The sequence below is a fragment of the Microtus oregoni genome, unplaced genomic scaffold, assembly GCF_018167655.1.
Source record: "Microtus oregoni isolate MIOR12 unplaced genomic scaffold, Mior012 000042F_ref0000377, whole genome shotgun sequence".
In the NCBI taxonomy this organism is placed as follows: domain Eukaryota; kingdom Metazoa; phylum Chordata; class Mammalia; order Rodentia; family Cricetidae; genus Microtus; species Microtus oregoni.
Window position 1 is genome coordinate 1,120,787 of NW_024543209.1, and position 27,326 is coordinate 1,148,112.

Below are 27,326 nucleotides of genomic sequence, written 5' to 3' on the forward strand. Positions count from 1 at the left end.
AAGGAAGACAAATTAGATGCTTTCACTAAAAAGTATACTCTTAGCTTTTATAATGTAGACAGCAATACTGACATCAGGCAGAGGGCAGGCATTCAAACGTATTTCTGGAAAGCTGGGGACTGTAAAAGCTTCCATGTAAGTTAAGGTTGCTGCATTTAGCCAGCTTTATTCCTTGCCTGATCAACTCTAGAACAAAGTGAAGAGTGAGAAGGAATTAAAAGCTGACAGCCTGACTAGACCCCAAGAACAACAACCTTATTACAATCACTAATACAAGGGCCATTTTTTCCCTTAAATAATTTATTTTTATTTTATGTAAATTGGTGTTTTAACAGTTTAACAATTGGTCTGTGTGAGGTGCTGGATCCCCTAGAATTGGAATTATAGACAGTTGGGAGCTGCCATGTGGGTGTGGGGAACTGAATCTGGGTCCTTTGGAAGAGTGGACAGTGCTTTTACCCTTTGAGTCATCTCTCCAGCTCCAGAAGTGCCATTCTTAATGACAAAGGCATAGGAGACTTTTGAGGGAAAGGCAGAAGAGCTGTGATAAATGATCAAACTATGTAAAATGATCCTGAAGACGGAGACCAGCTAGTTTTTGTTTTTATTATTTGTCCAGACAGGGTTTCTCTGTGTAGCCCTGGCTCTCCTGGAACTCACTTTGTAGACCAGGCTGGCCTCAAACTTGAAATCTACCTGGCTCTGCCTCTTCTGAGTGCACAGGGATTAAAGGTATGCACTGCCACCTCCCAACTGCAATCAGCTAGTTTTAAGAGTGACAGGAAACTTGAGATTCACTGTATTTGACTTTGATAAGGAAGGACTAAGTAGGCAGGGAGGAGTTAATCATGGTCTGAAAAGGCAGGGATGTCCACATTGTATCTTAGAGTGTGTTCCATGAAAACCAGTAAGACAATAAAAATGCTCATCAGAAACCCTCCACCCGGTCTGCAAGCAACACATTTTTTCCATCAGTAAAGCCAAGGCCCAGACATGGAAAACACCTGGCCTGGCTCTGGAAGGACAATCTTGGACATGCTCTGTCTAGTGCAAAGGTGTGTTTTGCATGTCACCATAAGCTCTGCTGTATAGAGGATAATAGAAGCCTGTCTGGGGAAGGCTGAGTTACGGAGGTGGCTATTAGAGGGGCCTCATGCATACTAACCAGCTGGCTCTTGTGCTTCCACCCCAGGGCCTCAAGCTCTTCAGGAGTGCTGGGCCTGAGGGCGACTGAGGAATGTTGAGTCTGTGTTTTCTCAGCTGGGTGCCATATGGAGGAATTTGCATGGAAAAACAAAGCAAAACCCTGGTGTTTATGATAGAGATGGGGTGGGGTGCTGGCCATCCAGCCATTTCACACCCTGGGTACTGAGGCACTGGCTGACTGGAGTGCAGACGAGCTATATTTTAACAGAGCTTTGTAAGGCTGCCTGTGCTATGCTGCAGCCATACTGGCTCAATACTGTAGAAGAGAGACAACATCACCTCCCCTCTACTATGTTTCTGTGAGATCCAATAGCAATTTTCTATGGACAGTTTGGGCATCCACAGATGTCAGTTCATCTTGACTTCAAAAGATTATGCCTGAACTACTGAATGATTAAAAAAAATAATTCATCAAAATGCACAAATATAGCATATTAAAACAACTAGAACACACAATTTTAGTATATGCCCAAGGTGGTACAACTATACCATTTTCTAGTTCCCAAATGTTTTCATTACTCTGTAAAGAAACTGTGCCTTTAGGTGTTGTCCCCAGCACAGAATTAGATAAACACTAACATATTTTGTTACCAATTTCCTGTTCTGGACATTTTAGACAAGTAGAACCCTATAGTATGAACTTTTTTTTTGTGACAGGTTTTTATTTAATATATTTTCAAGACCTACTCACTACCTTAAATAGCCAGTTAATATTATATAGATAAATTACTACAGTGTATCTGTTTATTAACCAATAGATAGATACATGGTTTGTTTTTACCATTGGCCTACTGGAAATAATACTATGAGCACATTCACGGTCTAAACATTACCATTACCATTACCTTTTTTTTTTTTTTTTTCAGAGTCTATATAGTCCTGGCTGCCCTGGAATTCACTATGTAGATCATGATGGCCTCATACTCAGAGATATCCGTTTGTCTCTGCTTCCGGAGTGATTAAAGGTCTCCCATGTCTGGCTCTATCATTATTTAGAAACACGGTTTCATACTGTAGCTCTGTCTGGCCTGGAACTAATCATTATATACACGAGGTTGGCCTTGAAATCACAGAGATCAGCCTGCTTTTGCCCACAGGTGCTGGGATTAAAGGAGTTTATTTAGTTAAAATGATGTGTATGTGTTTACTCATATGTATGTATGTAGGTACCTGTGGAGACTGGAGTTACAGGTAGTTTTGAGCCATCTGATAGGACTGCTAGGAACCAACCGGGTCCTCTAAAAGAACACTACACACTTTTAACCACTGAGCCATCATCTCTCCAGCTTCTTGTATGCATCTTGTGTGAACATCTAATTTCATTTCTCTTGGTTATACGCCTCAGGAAAGCTGCCAAGTCCTGTGATTGATTGCATTGTTAGCCACTGGATGAGCTACTAAACTTTACTGGTCGAGGATTTCCTTTTCTATTCCTTTAGCATCTAGGTTTTGATTTCTTTACATCTTTGCCAACTATTACCTACCAAACATTCTTTGAAATAATTATAGTCATCCTATAAGCTGTAAGGCAATATTCTAGAGTCACTTCTCAGATATATGACACGCAAAAATTACCGCTCTAGCCCCATAATGGCTCCCTCAATCAAAATATCTCTATCCTTGCTCTTGGTCTCTGCCCTTCTCCCATCTTGACTGTCTCCTTCCCTCAAGTTCTCCCCCTACTCCCAATTTTGTCAGGACATCTTGTCTATTGCCCCTTTCTCTTAGGGTTTACCTTGTTACTTAGGGTCGTGGTATAGGCTTGTATCCACTTATGGAGTGAGTACATGTTCATCAGAATTATCTCCCACCTTCCTTTTTCCTTCCTATTTTTCAAGACAAGGTCTCACTCTCTAGAGCTACATTGCATTACAGGTGTGCACCACCAGATCCCGCCCTACTTTCTTTAGCAGTGTAACTTGATTTGAATTTTGAGTGTTAAGGCTGGAAAGATGAGTCAGTGGGTACAGATACCTGACTTCAGTCTCTGAGAGAACTGACTTCTGAAAGCTGTGGACTGTGGCATGCATGTACTCACACAAACAAAAATTATGCTTTCCATACCCTGTTTATTGAGGCAGAGTCTCACTGAGACTTAGTGATCGCCATTTAGCTAGCTAGCTATGCTGGCAAGCAGGCTCCAGGGATCCTGCTGTTTTTGCTTCCACGGTGCTGAGATTACAAGTGTGTTCAACTTTTTATTTTAATCACTTATTTATTTATTTACTTACTTTTGAGACAGGGTTTCTCTGTAGCTTTGGGGCCTGTCCTAGCACTCATTCTGTAAACCAGGCTGGCCTCGAACTCACAGACTCCTGTTTCTGCCTCCCAAGTGCTGGGATTAAAGGTGTACGCTACCACCACCCGGCTATGTGCAGCTTTTAAAAAACTTATTTATTTTTTATTTATGTGTATGGGTGTTTTGCTTGCATGTGTGTACCACATGCATGCCTGATGTCCATATAGGTGAGGAGAGGGCATTCAGATTCCCTAGGCCTAGAGTTGCAAATGCAGATGGTTCGTGGACAGGGTATTTTTGTGTAGCTCTGGCTGTCCTGGAACTAATCCTGTAGTTCAGGCTGGCCTCTGCTTCCCAAGTGCTGGGATTAAAGGCGTGTGCCACCACATTTGTAAAAGAATGTGTGTTCTGGGTCCTCATACTTGTACAACAAGTACTTTACCAAATGCACCATTCCCAAGGCCATATTTATATATGATTCTTAAAATTAGCTCTTTGGCAAACTTTTGTTATGTTCTATAAGAAAGGAGACCAACTTTATCCTCTGGCCTGTAAACCATTCCAGAACCAACTGTTGAGTCCTTTTGCTTCCTTTTCATTGTCCTGGCTCTGTTTACATTTCAGTCACTCACTATTTTGAAAGCTGGCCTTTTACAAAGAGACACATGCTCAGTAAGCTTCTACTATGGTCAATACGCTCTTGATTTCTCAGGGACTGATGCTAGGACAAGGGAGCATCTTCATATAAAAAGGAATCTCAGCCTGCCTCACACTATACATACACAAAAGTTTAAGTGAATGGGTGAGTCAGACGTAAACCTGAAGAGCCATGGGAGAAGATCCGCCAGAGATGTATCAGTTCCAGAGTGAAAAGCAGTGAGTACAGGAGACATAAAATTGTCTCTGGTAAGCTGGTTTCATCATAACTGGAAACTCTTAAAAAGTCATTGTAAAGACAGGGCTGCCTTAGACAGTGAAATTAACAAGAAGATGTGTAAAGAATATTTATGTTAGGCAGTGGTGGCGTACATCTTTAATCTCAGCACTCAGGAGGTAGAGGCAGGCAGACTTCTGTGAGTTCAAAGCCAGCCTGAACTACAGAGTTAGTTCCAAGACAGCCAAGGCTACACAGAGAAACCTTGTCTTGAAAAACAAAAACAACAAAACTACAGCTGCCGGATCAACAGCTGGATGTAGTGATACACACCTATATCTGATTAGCCTTCCTACCACCTGGATTACACGTTTAATGCTAGCCTGGACTGGCACTGTCTCAAAACGAAGGACAAACAATCCACTTTTAAATGACCAACAAAGGATAAAGGTAACCAAATAAGAATATGGCAGGAAAGGAGCTTCCCTGGCTAGAAAGCAAATGCAGATTTAAACCGCAGTCAAGATGACTGACAATGGAGTTTTGATAGAGTCCCACTTAGGCCATGGTGACTGCTGGGATCCTAGGAGGCCAGCACAGCCTCTCTGCCAGCGATCATGGGCCTTGGTTCCCAACTTAGTCATTTGTTGGCTGGGTAACTTTGAGAAATCACTTTTAAACCATCAGCAGCAGCAGCTGTTGTTTAATTTGAAATAGTTTTGAGTTGACAGAAACTGCATGTGGACATGGAACTGCTGTTCATGACCTATAGCTTGCTAGGATTATTATTTACCATGGTCCTCATTTTCCCGTCAGAACCTGCTCCTAGGCTGGCCTCAAACTCACAGAGATCCACCTGCCTCTGCCTCCCAAGTGCTGGGATTAAAGGCATGCACCACCACAGTCCAGCCTTGCTTTTAGTTCTTATTGGAAAAAACTGGTGTTATAGGTTGTGGCTCATGTTGCACCCCTACCCCCGTTGTGGAAATAAGGAGTTGATAGGATTTAGTAGCCAGACAGCCTCGTTCTTAGAGTTTCACTACAGCTTCTGTGTGGAGAGAGTAAGGAAAGGCGCACTCATACACACCAACAGCCATTTCTGTACCCGTCTCTGCACACAGAAGGCTACAAACAGGTATGATCTCTGGTGGACACTTCTTTTCAGGTTGGTGAATCCACAGGCTCAAGACTAAGAAGATTCAACAGAACTGAGAGAGAGGTAAAGAGTGTGTCTGCCTAAAGACATCTCTTCTCCTCTTGTTTGACTATTTCCCAAACACCAAAGAGTTTGATGTCCCTCACCCGTAGCTCTGAGGTTCTAAAGTCACTTGTGCAGAGACAAAGATATTGACTTCAAGTAAAAAAATTCTAAATACTGACAGTGGACACAGTGTAGCATCCACATGACAAGTCATCTGACTCTGGGTCTAGGCAAGGCTGGCAGGTACCATGATCCTTTTAGTCAGTGTGGCATGTGGATCAGGCTCACACTTGTGTGCTGTGTTTTGGACTGCCACTATAGCAAGCAAAGGCTTAGCAATTCTAGAGGAACTCTGGAGAGGAAATCCTCTCACCACAGTCTTCTGAACTGACCAAACCAACCCCACCAGCATTAGAAGCCCATTTTGGAAATGTTCAGATTAGCACAACCACCCAAAGGGGAAGCACAGTACATACCTCAAGTGCTGACTCCGCCCCTAGCTGACAGATGTACAGAGGGTGTGAGTCCTTTGATTACATAAAGAATGGAAAGACTGACTATCCGTGGACTTTAAGCCATTTTCTCTAGAACTGTATTTTTTCAAGTAAACATTCCATGAAGCAATACAAATAAAGTTGAATGAAGTAGCTTCGTTGCCAGATTATATCCTCCAAATCATATTATCCTAACTTCCTGAACTTGGTCCTGTAATCTGAGATACAAAAACAGTGGCCAAAGCACAAAGTCTGCACCAGGTTTTCTGGGTTGTAAGATCAATGGGGCACAGCTGCTTACTGGTTCACCTCATCTGATTCTTAACAGAGGTCCGATGTTATCAGGAAAGGAAGCAGGGCATTGAGAAAGATCCTCTCAGGACAACTGATAGACCCATCCACAAAAATAATAGAGGAGGTCCATGATGAATACTGCCTATCCAGAGGGCCTTCACAAACATACACTAAGTGTTGCCCAGAGAAGCAAACAACTAGAACAATCTCTATCCCAGGCTCATGGCCACGAACTCAGGACAGTCATAATGACATCACAGCACCAAGGTTATGAGCAAAATCCCAAAGCTCCAGGGAACCCTGCCCAGCCTAGGTGTGACTTTTCATCTAACCCTGCAGATGGCTTGGAACCTTATCAGGGAATGTTGCCAAACATTTTCCAAGTGCAGAACCCAAAGGATAGGTCCTACTTCCACACTGCTGCTCTCTTCCACCGTCTATTTCAGATTTCAGAAGAACTGGAGGAGCTTAGATTTGGAAGAGATTTACTATATTGGAGTATATTGTGACAACATTTTTAAAATAAAGACTTGGGGAATTTTAATAAGAACAAGAAAGTAAACACGAGCAACCAGCTGGTGGCACTAGGGTAAAGGAGAGTAAAGGCTAAGCTAAAACTGTACAAAGGAGACTACAGGCTGAAGGTCACACATCCCATGCCCTCCTGGGATGAGCTCTGTATGGCTTCCAGGCTAAGGACAATTGAAAAAACTCAAAGGACTTAAAGATGCATGAAAATGACCTGAAAGTCAACCACAAGTACCCACAATGATACACATGTAATTACACATGTTCACTGATACTTGCTACGGTGGTGGAGCTCATGAGGTGGGTGTCTTGGTCACTGTCCTGCTGCTGTGAAGACACCATGATCAAGGCAGCTCTTATAAAGGAAACCTTGAATTAGGGCTGCTTACAGTTTCAGAGGCTTAGTCTCTTATCATCATGCTGGGAGCATGGCGGCACATAGACATGGTGCTGGAGAAATAGCTGAGAGTTATACATCCCGATCTGCAGGCATCAGGGAGAGAACTGGGCCTAGCACAGGCTTTGGAAACCTCAAAGCCCATTCCCAACAAGGTCACACCTCCTATTCCTCAAATAGTGTTACACCAAGATAACTATGGCAACCTTTCTTATTCAAACCACCACAGTGGATGAGAGGCAGGACAGAAAACAGGGTGAATTAAGAGGAAGGGAAAGCTTCCCTTCATCCTGGGATTAAGACTGTGCTTCCCACTGTCTCAGGACTAAGAAACTTCAACAGAACTAGTGAGAAAGTTTGCCTTCCTAAAGACATCTCAAACATGGATGCTGAAAACCATGCTTACTTAGGGCCAAAATGTTTGTGGCCTTGAGTTTAACCATATTAGCACTTTGCTTAATCTTTAAATATTATTGTAATTTATATCTCTTCAGCAGTATAATTTAGAAAGTCACAGAATCATTCATTCCTGTAGCCATTGTAATAATACCTTAGTATGACTCTTAAGAAGCCCACAGTCCTGTCTGGGGTGTGCACCTCTAGAAGTCTATGTGAAAAATCTGAAGCTCATACTATCCCTTTTCTTTTTACCTCACTTTCTAGCTTGTCCTTGAATTCTTTATGCAGTCAAAGATCAGGCTTTCCTGACTGGAGGTCCCAAAGAAAGAACAACCCAGGCTTTGGTCGCAGTGCTGGTCTAATGCTCCAATTGCTGTTGACAAGTACAGAGGCCCCTTGGCTAAAAAGCACTTTGAGTCACTGTAGCCTTGTGTGGAAGGCAGGGACTCAGAAAACACGGTCCATTGAAGGGTATTTCTTGGGAGGAGCCTCTGTCACTCTAGGCAGTTTATATGTTCCTGAGACTCAGATCTGCCAACTAGAGGCTAGAAATGGCCCTTGGCTTGGGATTGAGACCATGTTCTGTGGACAAAGTCTAGAGTGAACCATACCCTTTTCTCCATGTTTTCTTCTAAGAACTGGCCCTGGAAGACTCATCAAAGTACAACCCCTTACTGCAGCCATTGGGGTGGCACAGGACACTCAAGGATATTTGGAGCAGGAGCTCTGTTTGGCCTGTCAACAGCAGTCCATAAGCCTAAAATGGACTTTCTTTCCTTGTAACATCCCACTACAGGTCCATTTCTGTGCCTTTTAATTGTTACAAAGTGGTTCTCAACCCCCAGGATGAAGTTCTTTTGTCTCTATAGCTATTTGTTTCTACTTAATAGTCTTCAGGCTTTGGGGGCAAAAGTTCCTCAAAAGGGGCCTTCATATTTATTTCTTCTATGTTTGTCTACAATCTTTGATACAGTGATTTCTTGATTTTTTTGTGAGGAGGAAAGATGGTGTGTCAAATTAGCTCGTGAACACCTTATAGGTGTCTTATAGTGATATTTTGTTTATGATCTAACATATAAAACTTGTCTGAAGATCAGAGAGTAAAAACAGCCACACTAGTCAGCCATATAGGCCAGGCGGTGGTGGCACACACCTTTAATCTCAGAAGCTACACTACTTAGTCATAGAGGCCAGGTGCTTGTGGTGCACGCCTTTAATCCTAGCACTAGAGAGGAATATAAGGAGGGATGAGACAGGAACTTGTTCTCTTTCAGTCTGAAGATTTCAAAGAGGTAAGAGCTCTCTAGTGGTTGACTGCTTTGCTTCTCTGATCTTTCAGCTTGAACTCCAATATCTCTCTGGGTTTTTATTAGTTGAGCTACAGTGTCTTTGAGTTCTGATCTCCCTGGTGACAGGGTGAGAGACCTAAAGTTGCTTTTTCTATGACACAGTAAACAGTATGCCCATAAAGAAAACAAGTTCTCTCTTCTGCCCCACTTTCTCATTTACAACCACACCAGACACTCATAGAGGGTTTTGAACTAGAATTCACTTTATCTTTGGTAGCATCTGGTGATGAAGCCCACCTCCTACCCTGTGTGTTCCCCTCCTCTTGGTTTCTTCTTAGTCAGGTAACAGGAGATCAGAGCTAGTCCTGGTCTTAGCCTGCCTGAAGAAACAGGGCCCCTGTGGTTTTCCAAATGCGTATGTTCAAAAAGTTCAATCTCAAATCAATTTGAAAATGTTTATTGCTTTTCTCAGAAAGCCAGGAGCTGCTGCTTATGGCACAGATCACAATGTGATCTGATTCAGAAATCAGAAACAGAAGCAACAAAGGGAAGCCAAGTCCTAAAAATGAGCAAACACTGCAATATAAATTTCCCAATGGAAGTAATGGGATGGAAAGAGGCTTTTTTCAATGTATGCTTTTGACAGCTTTGTTGAAAATTAAGTGGCTGTAGTGCTATGAGCATATTACTGGGTTCCAGATTCTATTCTATTAGTCTGTCTGTTTTTGTGCCCAGCATCATGAAGTTTTTGTTATTATTGCTCTGTAGTATACTCTGAGGTGAGGCATTGTTATGACTTTAGTACTGCTTTTTCTGCTTAGGATTGCTTTGGGTATTAGGAATTTTCATGTGCTTCCATAAATGTTTTAGTTACTTTTTTTCTAGTTCTGTGAAGAAAATAATTGAAGTTTTAGTGTTGATTTCATTCAACCATACAGCACTTTTCATAACAATCATTTTTACAGTATTCACTCTGCCAACCTATAATCATGGAAGGTTTTCCATCTCCCAGTGTTTTTGTCAATGTTTTCATTGTAGAAGTCCTATCTTCTTGGTTAGGTTTTTTTGTGGCCTCCTCCCCAAGTTATTGTGAAAGGTATTTTTATTTGATTTCTTTCCTGGAAAGTTTATTATTGGTATATAAAAAGGCTACTGATTCCTATATGTTGATTTTTGTATCCTATAATTTTGTTGAAAGTACTAATCATATCTGAGGAGGGGGGAGAAAATAAGAATGAGTTTAAGTGTGTCATCTAGGGTCTTTTAAACATAGGCTCATGTTGTCTGCAATTGGATACACGGACTTCTTTCTTGTTTTCCTATTTGTATCCCTTTTCTTCCTTCTGTAGATCATAGGTTCTCTAGCTTTCTTGTCCCCCCAGAAAGCAGGTCATCTCACCCCACCATTTAACTCTCTGTAGAAAGAAATGACAAGTCACTGCTATGATGGTTGGATCACACAGCTCTCAAAGGTAAAGCAACTCTGTAATGGCAAGATAAACCTACAGTTCTATCTAGTAAGAATTTCTCACTGTTTCCTGAAAACTGACAAAACCAGAAAATCCCCTTTGTTCTGGGGTGTTCTGAGGAGAACAGAAGGACACATCTCTTCTTTCAGGGTTCCCAGCATCTTATACATGGTGGCTATCTTTCCTAATGCAGCTGCTGTCTGGGTTCTGAAAGGAAGGCTCTCTCCGGCTTCAAGGCCACATCAAGCTATCTCTGGTGGGATGCTGTATCTCTCATAATTGCTTTCCTACCTCAATGGCTGATCATAGACCCTCCTTGGTCAAAACTCTCCTAATCAAGTTCATTCTGGTGTGTATGTTTTTTCAGCTCCTTTTCTGAGCTTGCTGCTCTGACCTGCATTTCACTTAGAGTTTGTCTTATTGTTTTAGCTAAGACTATGAGCACTCTGTTGAGAGTGAGAGGGGAGAGAGAATGTTATGCAGCCTAAGATGGCTTTAAAACTTGAGATTCTCTGCCTTAGTCTCCCAAATGCTGACATTATAAGTGTGTGCCACCATGGCCACCTCAACATGGTCAAGGTTTTATATTTTAAGTTATTATTTATTGAGAACTTAATATTATGAAATATCAAACTTTTAGAGTCATCCTCATCATCATTATTATTATTATCATCATCATTATCATTATTTTTCCGAGACAGGGTTTATCTGTTTAACAGCCCTAGCTGTCCTGGAACTTGCTTTGAAGACCAGGCTGGTCTTGAACTCACAGACATCTGTTTATCTCTGTCTCCTGAGTGCTGGGATTAAAGATGTTTGCCACCATGCCCAGTTAAACTGTTTTACAATCATTTTGTAATATAATTCTATACTATGCTTGTGAATGACTCTGATGGTAGAGGAGATAGCACAAACAAAAACATTTCTGTTGGTAAATGTGATTGCCTTTAAAAAACTTTGTTCATGTATTCTTCATTGAATGCCAACCATTAGTATGAACAAATACCAACCTTAAAAAGCCTGGATCTCAGGGCTGCAGAGATGATTCAGAGGTTAGGAGATCACTGCTGCTCTTACGGATGACCTGGATTTGGTTCTCAGAGCCCACATGGTAAAACCAGTTCCAGGGGATCTAATGCCCTCTTCTACCTTCTATGGGTACCAGGCATACATGTGGTACACAGACATATATGAAGGCAAACACTCATACACATAAAATAAAAATTTTAAAAAAATTAAAAGAGCCTGGGGGCTGGAGAGATGGCTCAGTGGTTTAAAGCTCTTGTTGTTCTTGCAGAGGGCTCAGGTTTGACTTCTAATACCTATATGGTGGCTCACAGAGACCTGTAACTATAGTTCTAGGGAACTGGACACCCTCTTCTGACCTCCGCAGGCAACAGACACATATATACATACATAAATACAGGGAGAATATTCATATACATAAAATTTTAAAAGAGCCTAGATATAGTAAAGTTACTTCCTATGCTTTACTTTTTATTAAAACCCATTATCTATGTAAAGGAAGATTATTTAAAAAAAAAGACCCCTCTTGTCTTTTCCTCTTTCCTGCACTGGCAGACCATCATGCTGGGGAAATGTGGGGTGGGGAAGACCCTATCTGCCTTAGAGAGACTGTGAACTTCTATTCTGTCCTGCTCCCCTCTCATCCTTGAGTACAGTGGGAATCTCAGAATTAATGAGCCTTCTTCAAAGCTTTTTCTGGTCTTAACAAGAAGCCATTCCCCTGCTTCTTAGTGTCCAATATTTAGTTGTAACTTCCCCTTCTTCTCACTCTTTGTCTATGCATTATGTCTTGGAGACATGGTCTCACTGTGAGCCCTAGCTGTCCTGAACCTCAAAAAAAATCTACCTGCCTCTTCTTTTCTTAAATTTTGGTTAATAGTTAAGAGAAAAGAAAAGGACTCCTGGGAGAAATAAAGCCAGATAGGATGACAGCTTTGGCCACACAGTAAAGGTGACAGGACAGGATAAATTTACTCTGTACATAGCAATTCTAGTGCTCAAAGACCTCTTATCTAACAAATCATGTTAGATCTGCCTTTTGAAGCAAAGATGTAAAACCTCTTTTTAAAATCATGGCTCACACATGATGTTTTAGTGTCCTGGAGCCAGGATGGAAATAGCAGGCTGAGCTGGGCCCGTTTCTGCTTTCCTGTGATACAGTTGAGCTGCCAAGGAGAGTGCAGGAGACAAAAGGGGGAAATTACCAAAGCAGATGCTCCAAGGATGACCGTGAGCTTCTTCCAAGGTCTTTCTCTACTATTGTCATATATGCATTTTATTATTTTTTAGAAGTTTTACATTAATAGAAAAGCTACCAAGAGTGTACAGAGCTTGTATATAAAACCTTACTGGTAGCATCTTCTATTAGTATAGATGGCTGTTACTAATGAACCAGCACTGAGGCATCAACAATATAACAAGTCCCTACCTTATTCAGATCTCTTTTAATTTTTACTTCTAGGATTCCATACCACATTTGAGATTAGTGAGAAAAGGGTCCCAGTTTACTATACTCTTGCTTCTTTGAATTCTCCATTATTATCATGAGTTTAAGTATAGCATACATAGTTATTTTACTAAGTGGCTTCCATGTTTTGTTGAGAGAATTTTTAAGAACAGTTTTTATTTGGGTCCTGGCATAGCCCCTGCTTTACAATCTGGCCACAGACCACAGAGACAGCTCCATAAACACTCGTCATTGCTGCCTTCATTGTGGCCTGGCAGGGAGATGGGAACAGCCTATTATGGCCTCCAAACTTGAAGGAGATAATGGGGGAGTAGCAACTACTGTGTTTCTACCCATTTATCTATAAAACACTTTATAACCAGTTATATTTCAACACTGAATAACTCTTGAATTAGACAAAATGAGGGGGGAAGTTTAAAAAACAAAACAAAACAAAAAAACCCAAAAAACAATCATTGGCTGTTCTAAAATGACTTTGTTTTCCTAAAGCACCCTGAGTGAAATACTTCAGATCATCCTATTCATGGCCTACCAACATGAGAAGTCTGGATAGATGCATTAATTTGAAATGATGTAGCACAATGTGTGTGTGCACATGCGTGAGATCACAGAAGGTTTTGCCAGCATTTTGTTTTCTGACAAAATTTCTCCACCTGTTCATGGGGACCCAGCTTACCTGTGTCTACAGTGCCTTACAGTGCAGCCCCTGCCCCAAGGAAACAGACTTTCTGACTTTGAAACTGAAAGGCAGGCGAGGGAGCCAACAGGGCATACTGAATGACTGGTAGGAGGGTGCTTCATTCTCATTGGCCAGGTATCATCTCAACAGCTAAAGCCCTACCAGGAGCAACAGGTTCCATTTAAATTTCTATTCTGCTTAAGCTAATGTGAACTGATTCTACCACCATCTATGTTGCCACACAAGAGTTTTATCAAGTAACACAAGTGAGTCAGGCGGTGGTGGCACACCTTTAATCCCAGCACTCAGGAGGCAGAGGCAGGTGGGTCTTTGTGAGTTCAAGCCCAGCCTGGTCTACAGAGTGAGACCAGGCTGTTTAAAAGGAAAACTTTTCCATGACAGGCTCCAAAGCTGCACAGAGAAAACCTGTTTCAAAAAACAAAACAACAAAAACTAACACACACACACTGGTGCAGGAGAATTGTCTGTATTCTGTCAATCATGTTTTAAATAAATGCTGATTGGCCAGGCAGGAAGTATAGGTGGGTCAACCAGACAGGAAGTAGAGGCGGGGTGATTAGAACAGGAGAATGCTGGGAAGGAGGAAGCCCATTGCCCCAACTCCTGCCCAGACTCAGAAGAAGCAACATGTGAGCTACCCTGATGAGAAGAAAGGTACTGAGCCATGTGGCTAACATAGATAAGAACAATGGGTTAATATAAGCTACAAGAGCTAATAAGAAGCCTGAGCTAATGGGCCAATCAGTTTATAATCTTATGGAGACTTCTGTGTGATTTTTCTTTGGGGCTTGCTGGCTGTGGGGTACTGGACGGGACAGAAACCCCAACAAGCTGGCCCTCATGTATAACACACACATGAACAAACCACAATACATCATGAGATGTGAATTAAAACACAAAGGTACAACAGTTAAGTAGCTAAAAACAATGAACAAAACCAATGCTGAAAGAAATATGAGCAATTGGAGCCCTCATCCACTGCTTGAGTAAATTGGCAGTTCCTTTGGGAAACCGCTGACATATACTCAAGCCAAGAGATATACATCCCACCATTAATGCCAAACCTAAACTGTACTTGTTCTTACACACTCACAGCACTCTTTATTGTAGCTGGAAGTGCCAGGACCTAGGAACAGGATGGTAGATCATTTGTGAATTCCATACAGTGATGAGATGAATAATCTCTGATTACACACACAGTGCTCCTCCAGCCCATTCTACCCATGCAGGTCTACAACAGGCTAGTCTCTCCACCAGAAGCCTGGGAAGAGGAAAGTGTTTCTGGGAACTGCTCTTTCTCTGTTTCCTATTTGGGTGGTGGCTATACAAACTCCTTTTGGGGAAAAAAAAATTGTTCAACTGTGTATTTATAAGATATACCCTTTTCTTTGTTTTATTTTTCTAGAAGTAAAAAGACAAAAGGCAGCATGCAAGACCTCATGTGGCATAAAACTTGATGGAATAAGCAGACAAGTAAAGAAACTTATCACTACAGTATTGCTTTGTCAACTTTTCAAGGTGCTCTGTGTCTAGGGTACTGTGCTGGAGGGGCAGTCACCATGTCTTGTCTGCGTTATGTTGAACAGGGTGGCATCATACTAAGTTTTATGGCTTATACACAGTGAGCTCTGACTCTGTTCTGAGAGATATTTTTTGTGCTTTTCTTTTCTCTTGGGATTTCAATATTTAAAGCAAAGCTACCAAAAATATAGAGTTTTTAATGTTGACTCCACCAGTTGGCTCATTTATACATACTATTAAGTGCTCATTTCTTTATCTTGAGCTATGGTTCATATGCTTTGACTCAAATGGAGTTAGTTGTATTGCATTTTAAATAAATGAACAAGAATTATAGCTTAGATATCTTTGTTATATGAAGATTTAGTTGTAGATATTTGTTTTTAAATATTTTTGAACTTCTATTTGTCTTTAAAAACGTTCCTCTATTACTAATTCAGCTTGGGTCAATTAAAAGTAAATAATGTATTTCAGCGATAATTCAGTCAGAATGTAGGGTTAAATAAACTTGCAGTGACATAGTAATTTCCAGAAGCTGAGGCTGACCAGGGAAATAGCAAAGGGTTGTACTGTTTGGAAACAGACAGATGCTGTTTGAGGTCTGGGAAGGATAAGGGCCCTGGAGGCCTGGAGGCTTGCATAACCACCACTGCTTATGCAGCCCTGGCCAGCAGCAGGAATGGAAACAGAGAGTGTGGGCCAAAATAGTCAAGCTGCAAGGTTTTTTTTTTTTCCTCTTTTTCTTTTTTCCCCACTTAAAGACAGAACAGCCAAAAGTCAGATTTCAGTTTTTAAAAAGTTATACTTCAGTTGCAAACAGGAAACCTATAGTATTTTAAACATCAAGTATCTTTAATACAAATCTTGTTTATATATTTGTAGCAGGAAGAAACTCCTAATTTACAAGTACTGAATACTAAGGAGACACGTTGGACTGTTTTTACCAAAGAAGAAAACACACCTAGGAGAAACTAAAATTGGAGTCTGAAAACAAAATAAAAAGCCTTTAGAACAAGCAATTACAATTTGTTAGGTTTGCAGAATTAGAGCCACTGGGAACCTGAGCAGACATGGCCTCACTCAATGCCTCATCAGAATGTCCAGTCACTACTTAAAGTTCTCTCAAGGGCATTTGCAAATAGACTTGGGTTGTTTTTGTCCCACAGAATGAGATAATGATGTTCTTATAAAGAGCTTATGCTAACATATGGACATATGAAATCATTTACTTAATTACAGCTTGCGGCAAGGAAGGGCTCAAGTGCACCATGGCACATTCTTATAGAAAGAATCTGCCCACTTGTTGGGAATGTGGAGCAGGAAATACAGGTGATATACCATGTGGTTTGTGTTTATCAGATAAACATATTATTTAAAATTTATTGCTACAACACAATTAAAAGATAGTATAGCCACCCAGACATGGCAGCGCACGCCTGTAATTCTAGCATTTGAGAGACTGAGACAGGATGACTGCAAGACGGTTCTACATTGGTGAATTCCAGGGCAGCCAGATTTATATAGTGAGACTCTCAGAAAGCACAAAATAAGACAGAATACAAACTTGAAAAGCTTCAGAAAATATGAACTTGTAGTCCCCTCCTCTTTCTTGAGACAGGGTCTCACTGTATAGTCATGGTTGGTCTCTAGCTCAGAGACTTACCTGCTTCTGCCTCCTTGAGTGCATCATGCCTGGTTACACTGGTTGTTTTCCATTTGTAATATAAGATTTCGTAAAATAAAGCAGCTTAGATAGGTTTTCAATCTGAGCTATCATAAATAGCTGGAAATTAAAAAAATAGATCTATATGATACTTTGTCTGAAACCTTCTTTAAAAGTATAAGTAGTCATTTATACCTATTAGGATACCTAATGGCAGACAATAACAATGAGGTTCTGGGATTTAAGGTTTGTGCCATCACAGCCAGCCCTTTCACTTACATTTCTCTGAATTTATCTATCTTACATAATTCATAGACATAGGATCAAAAATACACAACTTTTAATGTTTGGCTTTTTCCAGCAAAGCCAGTCTAGAAAGACTCTTTAATACTGCATTTCTTTTTATGCCTGAAAAATATTCCTTTGCATGTAAATATTATATTTTGTTTAGATGCTTTAAAAAATAACATATATCCTTGCTGAGAGTCTCACTTTTTCCTACCCTATTTCCTGTGAATGGATCATTCTTTGCTGTGTCTTTTGACTTTTTTTTCTTTTTTGCTGTTGCGAAATGCTGGGCTATATTTAATTTTAATGAGGAAGGTTTATTTGGGTTCAGTTTCAGGGATTACAGTCCATCGTGGTGGAGAAAGGCATGACAGCTGGACTGGCAGTATCCACAGCACTGGGAGTGGGAGGTGGCTTGTTCACCCAGTATAGACAGATGTGGAAGCCGAACTGAACTGGTTCTTTTCATACAGGAGTGTCCTTGCCCTAAAGGTCAACTGAGAAATACATTGGCATGTTTAGCGACTCCCAGCCTGATGCACTATGACTGTAGTCTTGTTTGTAGGTGATCGCTGTGATGTCTCTAGAATACTGTTCTGTTCACAGCCAATTGCCCAGCAGAGTCCTATAAATCCCTGGAGCCCAGAAGAAGAGAAAAACAATATGAAACTAAATTGTCCTGGCCCTTGGAGGTTGGCATTGAGGTGGGCACTTTTTGGTGCTAAGATAGTCCATAGTTCTGCTTTTACCCTAGAGGGGTAGGCCTGGTCCCTGGCTAGTCTCTTCTTAGCAGGCATCAGTCATGGACATGCAGAGACTGTTTCTCTTTGTGTATGCAGTGATCCTTACAAATATTATTTCTCCCTCCTATTCCTCTTTCCAGTTTTTTTCCTTTTGGGGTTCTGACTATCTGCTGTATACCTTTTCAGCAGTCCCTTGCGTGTACAGGCTTTGGTAGCGCATGAAGCTGCCCATCTCAGAAAGGTGCTACAGCCATGGGGTGTAAGCGTGACAGATCAGGTGCTGCACTGCTCCCCTGGGGAATCATCAACGCTGCTCAGAATACATAGCACAGTACTGGAAAAAGGTTTGTATCTGTCCCCTAACTTGAGCAAGCTGCATCAAGAACATGGGCTGCTATCCTCATGTCATTGCCAGCATGGGGAATAATGATGTTTTCCTCTGAAATCCAGGGGCTCTCTCTCACTCAGTACTCTTCAGCTACTGCCAAGTATCTGATTTGATCCTAGGGTTCAGCATGGTTTATTCTGTCAAATTTGACAGTTTTTTGGTGATTTCAGTAGAAAAACTGATCTGGGGATGCCCTACTTTGTTGTTCTGTGACATCACAGTGGTTTGTGAGTTTCAAGTTTGTCATACAACTCAACAGTTCCATCTCTAGGAACTCAACCATGGGAAATAAAGCACATTTGTATACAAACTTGTGTGTGAATGTTCATGGTAGAGTTATTCATGACAGACAAATAATTCCAAATAATCCAATTTCCCTAAACTGGTAAGTAGCCAAACAGGTATAGCTTATTAATAGCCAGAGTTTCTCTGGTCAATAAAAAGAAAGTACTCATACCCACTAAAACATGGATAAACCCCCAACACAATTACAAGTGAAAGAAGCTGGACACAAAGATTCTACTTTAGGTAGAATAAATGTCCAGCAAAGGTCATCTACAGGCACAGAAGGGACATAGAAGTTTTGCTTTGCTGTTGTTATTGTGATTAGGGATTTCTCAAATCTATCTCCTACTTTTCTTCTTTAACTATATTTAACATGCTGTTTGACTTATCCCTATTCTTTTGTTTTGTTTTGTTTTTCTGAGACAACGTTTCTCTGTGTATCCCTGGCTGTCTGGAACTTATTCTATAGACCAGACTTGCCTTGAACTCAGAGATCTGCCTGCCTCTGCCTCCCAAGTGCTTGGATCAAAGACATGCGCCACCATCACCAGGCTTAATTTTTTTTTAAATTCAAATGACCTTTTAAAAATATACAGATGCAATTTGTTTCTATAACTTTTTAAAAACAAAACCACTTTCTTAAAGGGTTTTTATTTATTTATTTATTTATTTTTTATTTAACTTTATTTCATGCACATTGGTATAACGATGTCAGATTCTCTTGAACTGGAGCTACAGACAGCTGTGAGCTGCCATGTGGGTGCTGGGAATTGAACCTAGGTCCTCTGGAGGAGCAGTCAGTGCTCTTAACCATTGAGCCATCTCTCCAGCCCCAGGTTTTTATTTTTTATAGAACACTTTGACAACTTTTTATTTGTAATTATATCCAGATTGTCCTATAATTTTCACTTAATAGATGCTTATTATTTCAAGTAATAAAAAATTCTTCCATGTGTTCTCTTCTGCTAGTGCCATTGTTTTCCCTATGGAATTTTTGTTCAATCCTGAAATTTATGAATGCAATTGACTTACAAATAAAAAAGCTAAAGGAAATCCAGTCAAAAGGAATGTAGTGAAATTAGTGAGTAAGGAGCATGACTAAGAGGGCTGGAGAGACGGCTCAGTAGTTAAGAGAACAGGTAGTTAAGGCTGCATAAGCATGCGGACCTTCGTTTAGTTGCCAGTTCCCATGGAATAAGCTGGGTATGGTTTCTTGAGTGCCTGTAACTCCACTGCTGTATGGGGCAGAGATGGGAAGTTCACTGGGGATTGCTGCTGCCAGTCAAACTGGGGGAGGGACCCTGTTTCAAATGAATATGGCAGAGAGAGAGGAGGACACCTAGCATCTTCCTTTGGCCTTTGTGTATGTGCCCACAGGTCCGAGTGCACATGCTATCAGGGTTTTGTTGAGAAAACAGCATTACATAGATGGTAGACATCACACACACAGACAAAAAGCTGGGCAGTGGTGGCACATGCCTTTAATCCCAGCACTCGGGAGACAGAGGCAGGCAGATCTTTGTGAGTTTGAGACCAGCCTGGTCTACAAGAGCTAGTTCTAGAACAGGCTCCAAAACTACAGAGAAACCCTGTCTCGAAAAGCAAAAAAAAAAAAAAAAAAAAAAAAAAAAAAAAGGTAGACATCTGAACAGCACATGAAGAGGGTGCGACTGACACTGGAATGGCTGTGGTATGATCACTCTTTGATTCATGTGAGACCCAGCATGAAGCCTTCATAGGACTTGTGAGGAGCTCAAGATGACAAAAAGCATCAGGTCGTAGACAGAGATCTTGGTCACGGCTGAGTGTTCAGCCATTGCTAATGTTCCTCTCCTGCAATCAAGAAGCTGCTATTTTCAGCATGTAAACATGCTGTTATGAATTATAGATACCAAATGGCATACCATCATAAGCCGATGGCACAGCTCCTGCAACTCATATGCTGGTGATTTCATCGTGAAAATATTGTTTGTTTCACTAAAGCCTGCTTGAAATTAGCCAGTTTAAATACAGAACCAACGGTTACCTACTAAGGACAGAGTAAATGTGGAATAACTAATGCTTTTAAACTACCTCCAAATAAAAGAAAGAAAAGGCACCTCTCCATAATTTCAGAACTGATTTGCTAAGAATAAAAGCAAACACTAATTTTTAAAGTTTGTATATAGATGGGTGTGGTGGTGTATGCCTTTTAATCTTAGCTCTTGGGAGCCAGAGGCAGGTGGTCTCTGAATTCCAGGGCAGCCAGAGTCATAAAGACCCTGTGTCAACAAAACAAAATAAAAGGAAAACGAAGACACTTGCATATAATTAAAGGACAGTTCTCACGACACAGAGCTAAAAACTGTGGAAGGTTCTTGTAATCACTTACAGACGCTGTTCTGAATGTGCCAGGTAACGAAAAAGGACAAAGTTCTAACACTGACAGGGCAATAGGCGAAAACTTGCTTTAGGTCACACAGTGAAACACACTCAAACAGTATAAAGGTCTCCTCTGGAAATTTACTCAAGAGAGTTCTATTCAACAAAAGGAACTTTTCATCACAAAGGCTTTAACATATGACCTGGACAGCCTTCTGCTGGATTTACAGTTAGCTTCATTATTATCTGCATTACTACTACTCAGTAAACCTGCATGGCCTGTACTTTGAGTTGACCCCACAGATCATAGTGCACAGGACCAGGGATGGAAGCTTGACCCAAGCAGAATCTTTTGGGGAAACCAGAAACTTTTCCTTGACCAACTATCTGGAACCCTGCATGAACTGAGGATACAGAGCGGGTCCATTGGGTCACTTGTTTGCCAACACAGGGACAGCACTTTGTGAAAGAGAATGAAGTTAAAGAAAGTGTAGGGATAAGTCAACACAAGACCCTAGAAAAAGAAAGTGGGATAGAATCTGCAGATAGTATAGACATGAAAGGGCTCCCATTTCTATTCCCAGATCCTGGGTATTTCCCCAAATTTTCATGTATATTCTCTAGTGCTCCACTGCTATGACCTCTTGTGTACTTGGGCTTACAGGAAGAGTTTCTGCTATTTTTCAACAAGGAGATTTAATAATTGCAGCCAATTCAATTAGCAACAATGATGGGTGTGAACGGGAAATGAAGACAAACTATAAAGACTATGGATAGGCAGAATTATCCAAGTTATTTGTTCTTTGATTCCAGTAAATTTTTTTCTGTATCTGTTGTTTTATGTTTTATTCTTTTCTTTTTTTCCTTTTTAAATTGATTTTTATTGAGCTCTACATTTTTCTCTGCTCCCCTCCCTGCCTCTCCCCTCCCTCCCTTCAACCCTCCCCCAACGTCCTCATGCTCCCAATTTACTCAGGAGATCTTGTCTTTTTCTACTTTCTACTTCCCATGTAGATTAGATCTATGTATAAGTCTCTCTCAGTGTCCTCGTTGTCTAAGTTCTCTGGGATTGTGGTTTGTAGGCTGGCTTTCTTAGCTTTATATTTAAATATCATCTATGAGTGAATTCATGTGTTAATTGTCTTTCTGTGTCTGGGTTACCTCACTCGACTCTGGTAAATTTTTAGAGTCTTCAACAGTTTTAATTTTGAGACAAGTTCTCACTATACAGCCATGCTATATTTCTTCTGGCTTTCTATGTTTGCTATCTCTATTAATTTTCTGTTTTGTTCATAGAAATTGATCTCTCTCACATCTTTTATTATTTGAGCATATTCTTCATAGTTATCTACAGTCATTTTTTTCCAAGAAATCTGACATAATGTCTTTGACATAGCTGGATATATAGGTCAGGGCATGTTTATATTTATGTTCATAAAATTTGGGGGAATTTTTAGCTATTATGCCTTAAAATATTCATTCCATCCCCTTTTCTTCTCCTGTGACTTCTACGTTGCATGTTGGCCTGTTTGATAGTGTCCTACAAGTCCTTAATACTATTTGCTAAAAAATGTGCTAATAATGGAAATCAGAATCTCCCCCTTCCTCTAGGGTTAACTGTATTTTTAAAGAGTGTTTTATCTTTTTTCCTGTTGTGGGTTGTCTTTGTGCCAAAGAACAGCCTGATGTGCAAACTTAATGTCTTCTTGGATCTATTCAAAACTAGTGCCTTTCTTAGAACATGTACTGTCAATTTCTACCTTTCCTTATATATTGGGATATTTAAATTATACAATGTTTATACAGAATGTAAAGGATTTCATTATAATATAATAATAATATAAAATATAATAATATATGAATAAGTGTACACTGGATCATATTTACTTTTTTTATCATTTATTTTTCTTCCCCTTTAGTCATCACTGCAGTTAGCTTCTTAAAAATGCTATTTTACATTGGTGCTGGGGATCTGAACTTAGGTCCTCATTCTTGCATTTTATCCATTGAAACATCTCCCTAGCCTCTGCAGTTACTTGTTCATGACCTAGTTGAGTATTTAGCTTTCAAATGAATAACAAGAACAAAAAGGAGTGTATAAAAAGAAAAAAAGGAATTGCAAAAAAAATGTAGGGATAGTTTTATGCACAATTTGACACAAGTCAAGAATTATCTAAAAGGAAACTCAGGAAAATAGCTGCCAGTGTTATGGTGGCACATGCCTTTAATCCCAGCACTCAGGAGGCAGAAGCAAGCAGACCTCTGAGTTTGACCATTTTGTAGACCATCCTAGTCTACAGAAACAAGTTCCAGTACAGCCAGGGCTATACAGAGAAACCCTGCCTTGGGAAAAAAAGATAACAAACAAGAAAAGAAAATGGCTCCATAAGATCAGGCTGCAAACAGACAAGTCTGTAGGGCATTTTCTTAATTAATTAGTGATTGACTGAGGCAGGCTCAGCCCATTGTGAGTGGTGCTTCTATAAGAAAGCAGTTTGAAGCTGGGCAGTGGTGGCACATGCCTTTAATCCAAGGACTTGGAAGGCAGAGGCAAGAGGATCTCTGTAAGTTCGAGGCCAGCCTGGTCTACAAGAGCTAGTTCCACGACAGGCTCCAAAGCTACATACAGAGAAACCTTGTCTCGAAAAACAACAAAAAAATAAAACAAAAGAAAAAAAAGCAGTCTGAACAAGCCATGAGGAGCAAGCCAGTAAGCAGCATCCCCTCCATCAACTTCTGCCTCCAGGTTCCTACCCTGCTTAAATTCCTATCCTGACTTCCTTCAGTGATGGACTACAATGCAGAAGTGTAAGCCCAATAAACCCTTTCCTCCCCAACTTGCTTTTTGGTCATGGTGTTTTCTCACAGCAATAGAAACCCTAAGACAGGCAACCACAATGAATCCTAACTCTGAACCTCTATGATAAACAGCAGCAATTAGAGAACAAAGCCCTGGTATAGACAGGGAATGTTGATTTATTCCAGGAACATGTTACAGGCATCTGAGATGAGCTAGGTTGGGGGCTGGTTAGCAGCTACTGTGCTAAGAGATGAAATTGATCAAATTAACCACAATTTACTACCCTAGCTGTCCTCTGGGATGTTGCAAGCCCTTAGTAGTCTCCAGAATTCAAAAACAGTTACATCAGACATATTCTGTCAGTTTAGTTGTTATCTAAGTGGGAAGACTGATTCCTGTTGTCTCTTACTCTGCTGTTTCCCAGATTCCTCTAACATATTAGAGAAGTTAACCTACTTTCAGCAATCATTTGGTTATTTGTAAATTTTTAACACTTTATATATTACAACAAATATCCACATCAGAGATTGCTGTATATCTGTTCATAACTTTCTGTAGAATAGAGTCCCAGAAGCAGAACTGCTTAGCATTTAATAGAATTTGATAAAGTGGCCTAAATAAAGTCTAACATTTTATTTTTCTGTCAATAATGTGCATAGTTTGGAAAGTTTTAAAATTTTTGGTTCCCCTAATTCTCAATAAAGCTTGCCTCACAACTTTATTATACACAGTGGTTGATGACTTCATTCAGTTCTGTGGCTTCAGTACTAGCCACCACATTCTAATGGATTTTACTTCTAGCCCATAGTTCCCTTGATTGTGCTAGCCTGTGGTCACCTCAGTAAATGCAGTTGGATTGCACCCAAAAGTTAAGCTTCATATACCTGATTTCTCTTTCTTCACTTTCCTATATCCAAATAAACCTTAAGTTTTACTAATTTACATACTCCCCCAACCTTGGTAAAGGAATCTTCTTTTCTTGGCTAACCAAAAATGACTTTATTTCCTTCTTCCACTTGAATCTCCATTCCCACAGTTAAGCCATATCATCATCTATCAGCAGCACTGGCAGCAGGAGCAGTGGGACACGGTGATGAGGGCACAGAGGAGATCAAAAAGTGAGACACAACGGAGTAGGGGCATTAAACACCAGAAGAATAGAATTTTTGAAGGAAGATAATCTAGGTTGAATATTGCTCAACATTTCTACTCTCTGCCAACTGCAGCTACTGGCTGGGTTTTGTTTTGACCCATTGGTACCACTTATGCTTAGCATGTTTAAGGCACTGTGTTTGACCAGTGACATCGAGGAGAAAAGGAAAAAAGAAATAAGGGCCAGAGAAAGTTTGGCAATCAAAGCTCACATTGCTCTTGCAGAGTACCCAAGTCTGATTCCAAACAGCCACATTGGGCACATACAATGGCTTGTAACTTTAGCTAAAGGGATCTGATGTCTCTGGCCTCTGAGGGCACCTGTGCTCATGTGCACATACCTATATATACAAACAGACACAGAAACATACACACACACATAGATAAAAATCTTTAAAAAAAAAACCCTCTACATAGGTGGCAAAATTAAAACTAAAATCACCATAAGAATCTGTGATAACAAATGCAGTTAATATCAATCTTCTTTTCCTGGACACAAAACGATTTTAAGGGAAATGAAAATGATGACATCACCCACCAGTAATGGGAAAAAATGAAGCTGTGGACAAACACTGTTTTGATTTATTAAACCTCAAGTGAATGTCTCTTTATCCTCCCTGTGAGTGATGGAGTTACATTAGTTGCCAAAGTCTTCTTTTTTCATTACATACCTTCGTAAATATTGTGGTCATCCTGGTTCACAGCCATCTCCTTCAGACAGTGTATCAGTGGAAAAGAATCCCCATTCCCAACAATGCTCAAACTACCATATGTGTAATTCTCTCCCCAGTCCCTCACTAAGCATGGGTTTCAGGGGTTACAGGAGGGAATTTACAGGGAAAATAACAATTCTGAATGCTTTGCGATGCCTATTTTCCAAGGGAAGGAACACCACGCCCTATAAAGCCTGAGAGAAACAACCTAAGAATTCTCTAATGGTCTTGCATGAAAGATTAGTCATCTGAGTGCCAGAAAGGGCATGTAACTCATCTAGATTTGTTAAGTCACTGGGCTTAGGTCTGACTCAGGTCCTGACCGCAGCTAACTACTGTCAAATCTCTGTCCTAGCACTGAGGAACTGATTTTCACAAGCAGTTATGGAGTTTTGTGATATGGAGACTCAGAAATGATGAGAGTGGCTGTCTGTTCACATGCCCTTCAGTGGCTGCTCAGGATGGAAACACTGACCTTGAGCATTGTAAGAAAAGTAAACCAGACTAGCTTGGGACTATTGCCATTGTTCCCTTCCCATGTAACCCATTTAACCCCATTCAGTTTCCTCATTTTGCTTTTGTGACACTTTAGTTTTGCTCCAACATTAAATGGAAGATAATAATGCATGTAATATGTATGGTTTAAGAAACCATTATTGAAATCACACATGTTCACTGCATAGGAAAGAGCAGGCTAGTGCCCAGGAAGATCTCATCTATGTTGTCTCCTTTTGTTTCCCTCCCATTTGAGTCTCCATCTGTCACATGCTGTTGGTTGAAGTTTCTGTCCTGCCTGCAAGTTCCCAAACAATGTCAGGGGTCATAAGAGTTTACAGAGGTGACAACTAGTGTTTTGTATAAGGCTGCTTGTTCACTTTCCGGCCACCCAGACTCCCGAAGCAATCACACAGACACTATATTATTTGAATCACTGCTTGGCCAATCACTTAAGCGTATTGCTAGCTAGCTCTTATATCTTTGGTTAACCCATTTCCATTATTTTATATTTTACCATGAGGTTCGTGGCCTACCAGCAAGGTTCCAACTGGCAGCTGGCATCTTTCCCCTCTTGCAGCTACATGATGTCTCTCTGCCTTCTGCCTTCTGCCTTCTTTCTCCTGGCATTCCATTTAGTTTTCCCCACCTAGCTCTGTTCTGCCCTGCTAGAGGCCCAGGCAGATTCTTTATTCATTAACCAATAAAAGCAACACATAGACTGAAGGACTTCCCACACCACTAGTATTCAGATGTCAATCCACCAATGGGGTGATTATCTGATGGAGATAAATCCTGCCCAGGCAAGGCCTGCAGGACCATAAACTCTGGAAACTGTTGCTCATTTTTGCTAAAGCAGCTTGTTGTTACCCCAATACCTGCATTGTAGTGTGTAATCTCATGTGATGTGCATATGTAATCTCATGATTACATCTCAATCTTATGGGTACATATATCTGTCAGTGGGCAGGAAGATAACTTTTCATTTGGTTGCATAATTTTGATATACAGAATATATGCTGGGACATGCTTCATAACTAGATATATTTGTCCTATGAGGACTGTAGACATTTAAAAGCCTGCTTTGGGCTGGGTGGTGGTGGTGCATGCCTTTAATCCCAGCTCTCAGGAGGCTGAGGCAGGCAGATCTCTATGAGTTTGAGGCCAGTCTAGTCTACAGAGTAAGTTTCAGGACAGGCTCCAAAGCTACATAGAGAAATCTTGTCTTGAAAAAAAAAAAGCCTACTTTATTCCTTTTGGCTTATTCTAACTGCACACAATTAGCTCACTTTCACCTCAGAGCAAGTTCAAACAAGATTAAAGGCTTTTTGCAAAC

The 27,326-nt window shown here is 40.6% G+C and overlaps 2 protein-coding genes across 2 annotated transcripts in view; one reads left to right on the top strand and one right to left on the bottom strand.

The window, feature by feature from the left end:
* LOC121434062 (inositol-pentakisphosphate 2-kinase) overlaps nt 1–2,273 on the top strand; it is a 51,500-nt gene extending 49,227 nt beyond the window's left edge. The window contains exon 14 of the mRNA XM_041632852.1: nt 2,073–2,273. Coding sequence (XP_041488786.1) covers nt 2,073–2,165 — 93 coding nt within the window. The 3' untranslated portion in view covers nt 2,166–2,273. The remainder of the gene's footprint in view (nt 1–2,072) is intronic.
* Nucleotides 1–27,326, bottom strand: part of LOC121434066 (centromere protein P-like) — a 190,271-nt gene that overhangs the window by 3,323 nt on the left and 159,622 nt on the right. The gene's annotated exons all lie outside the window — the stretch shown is intronic.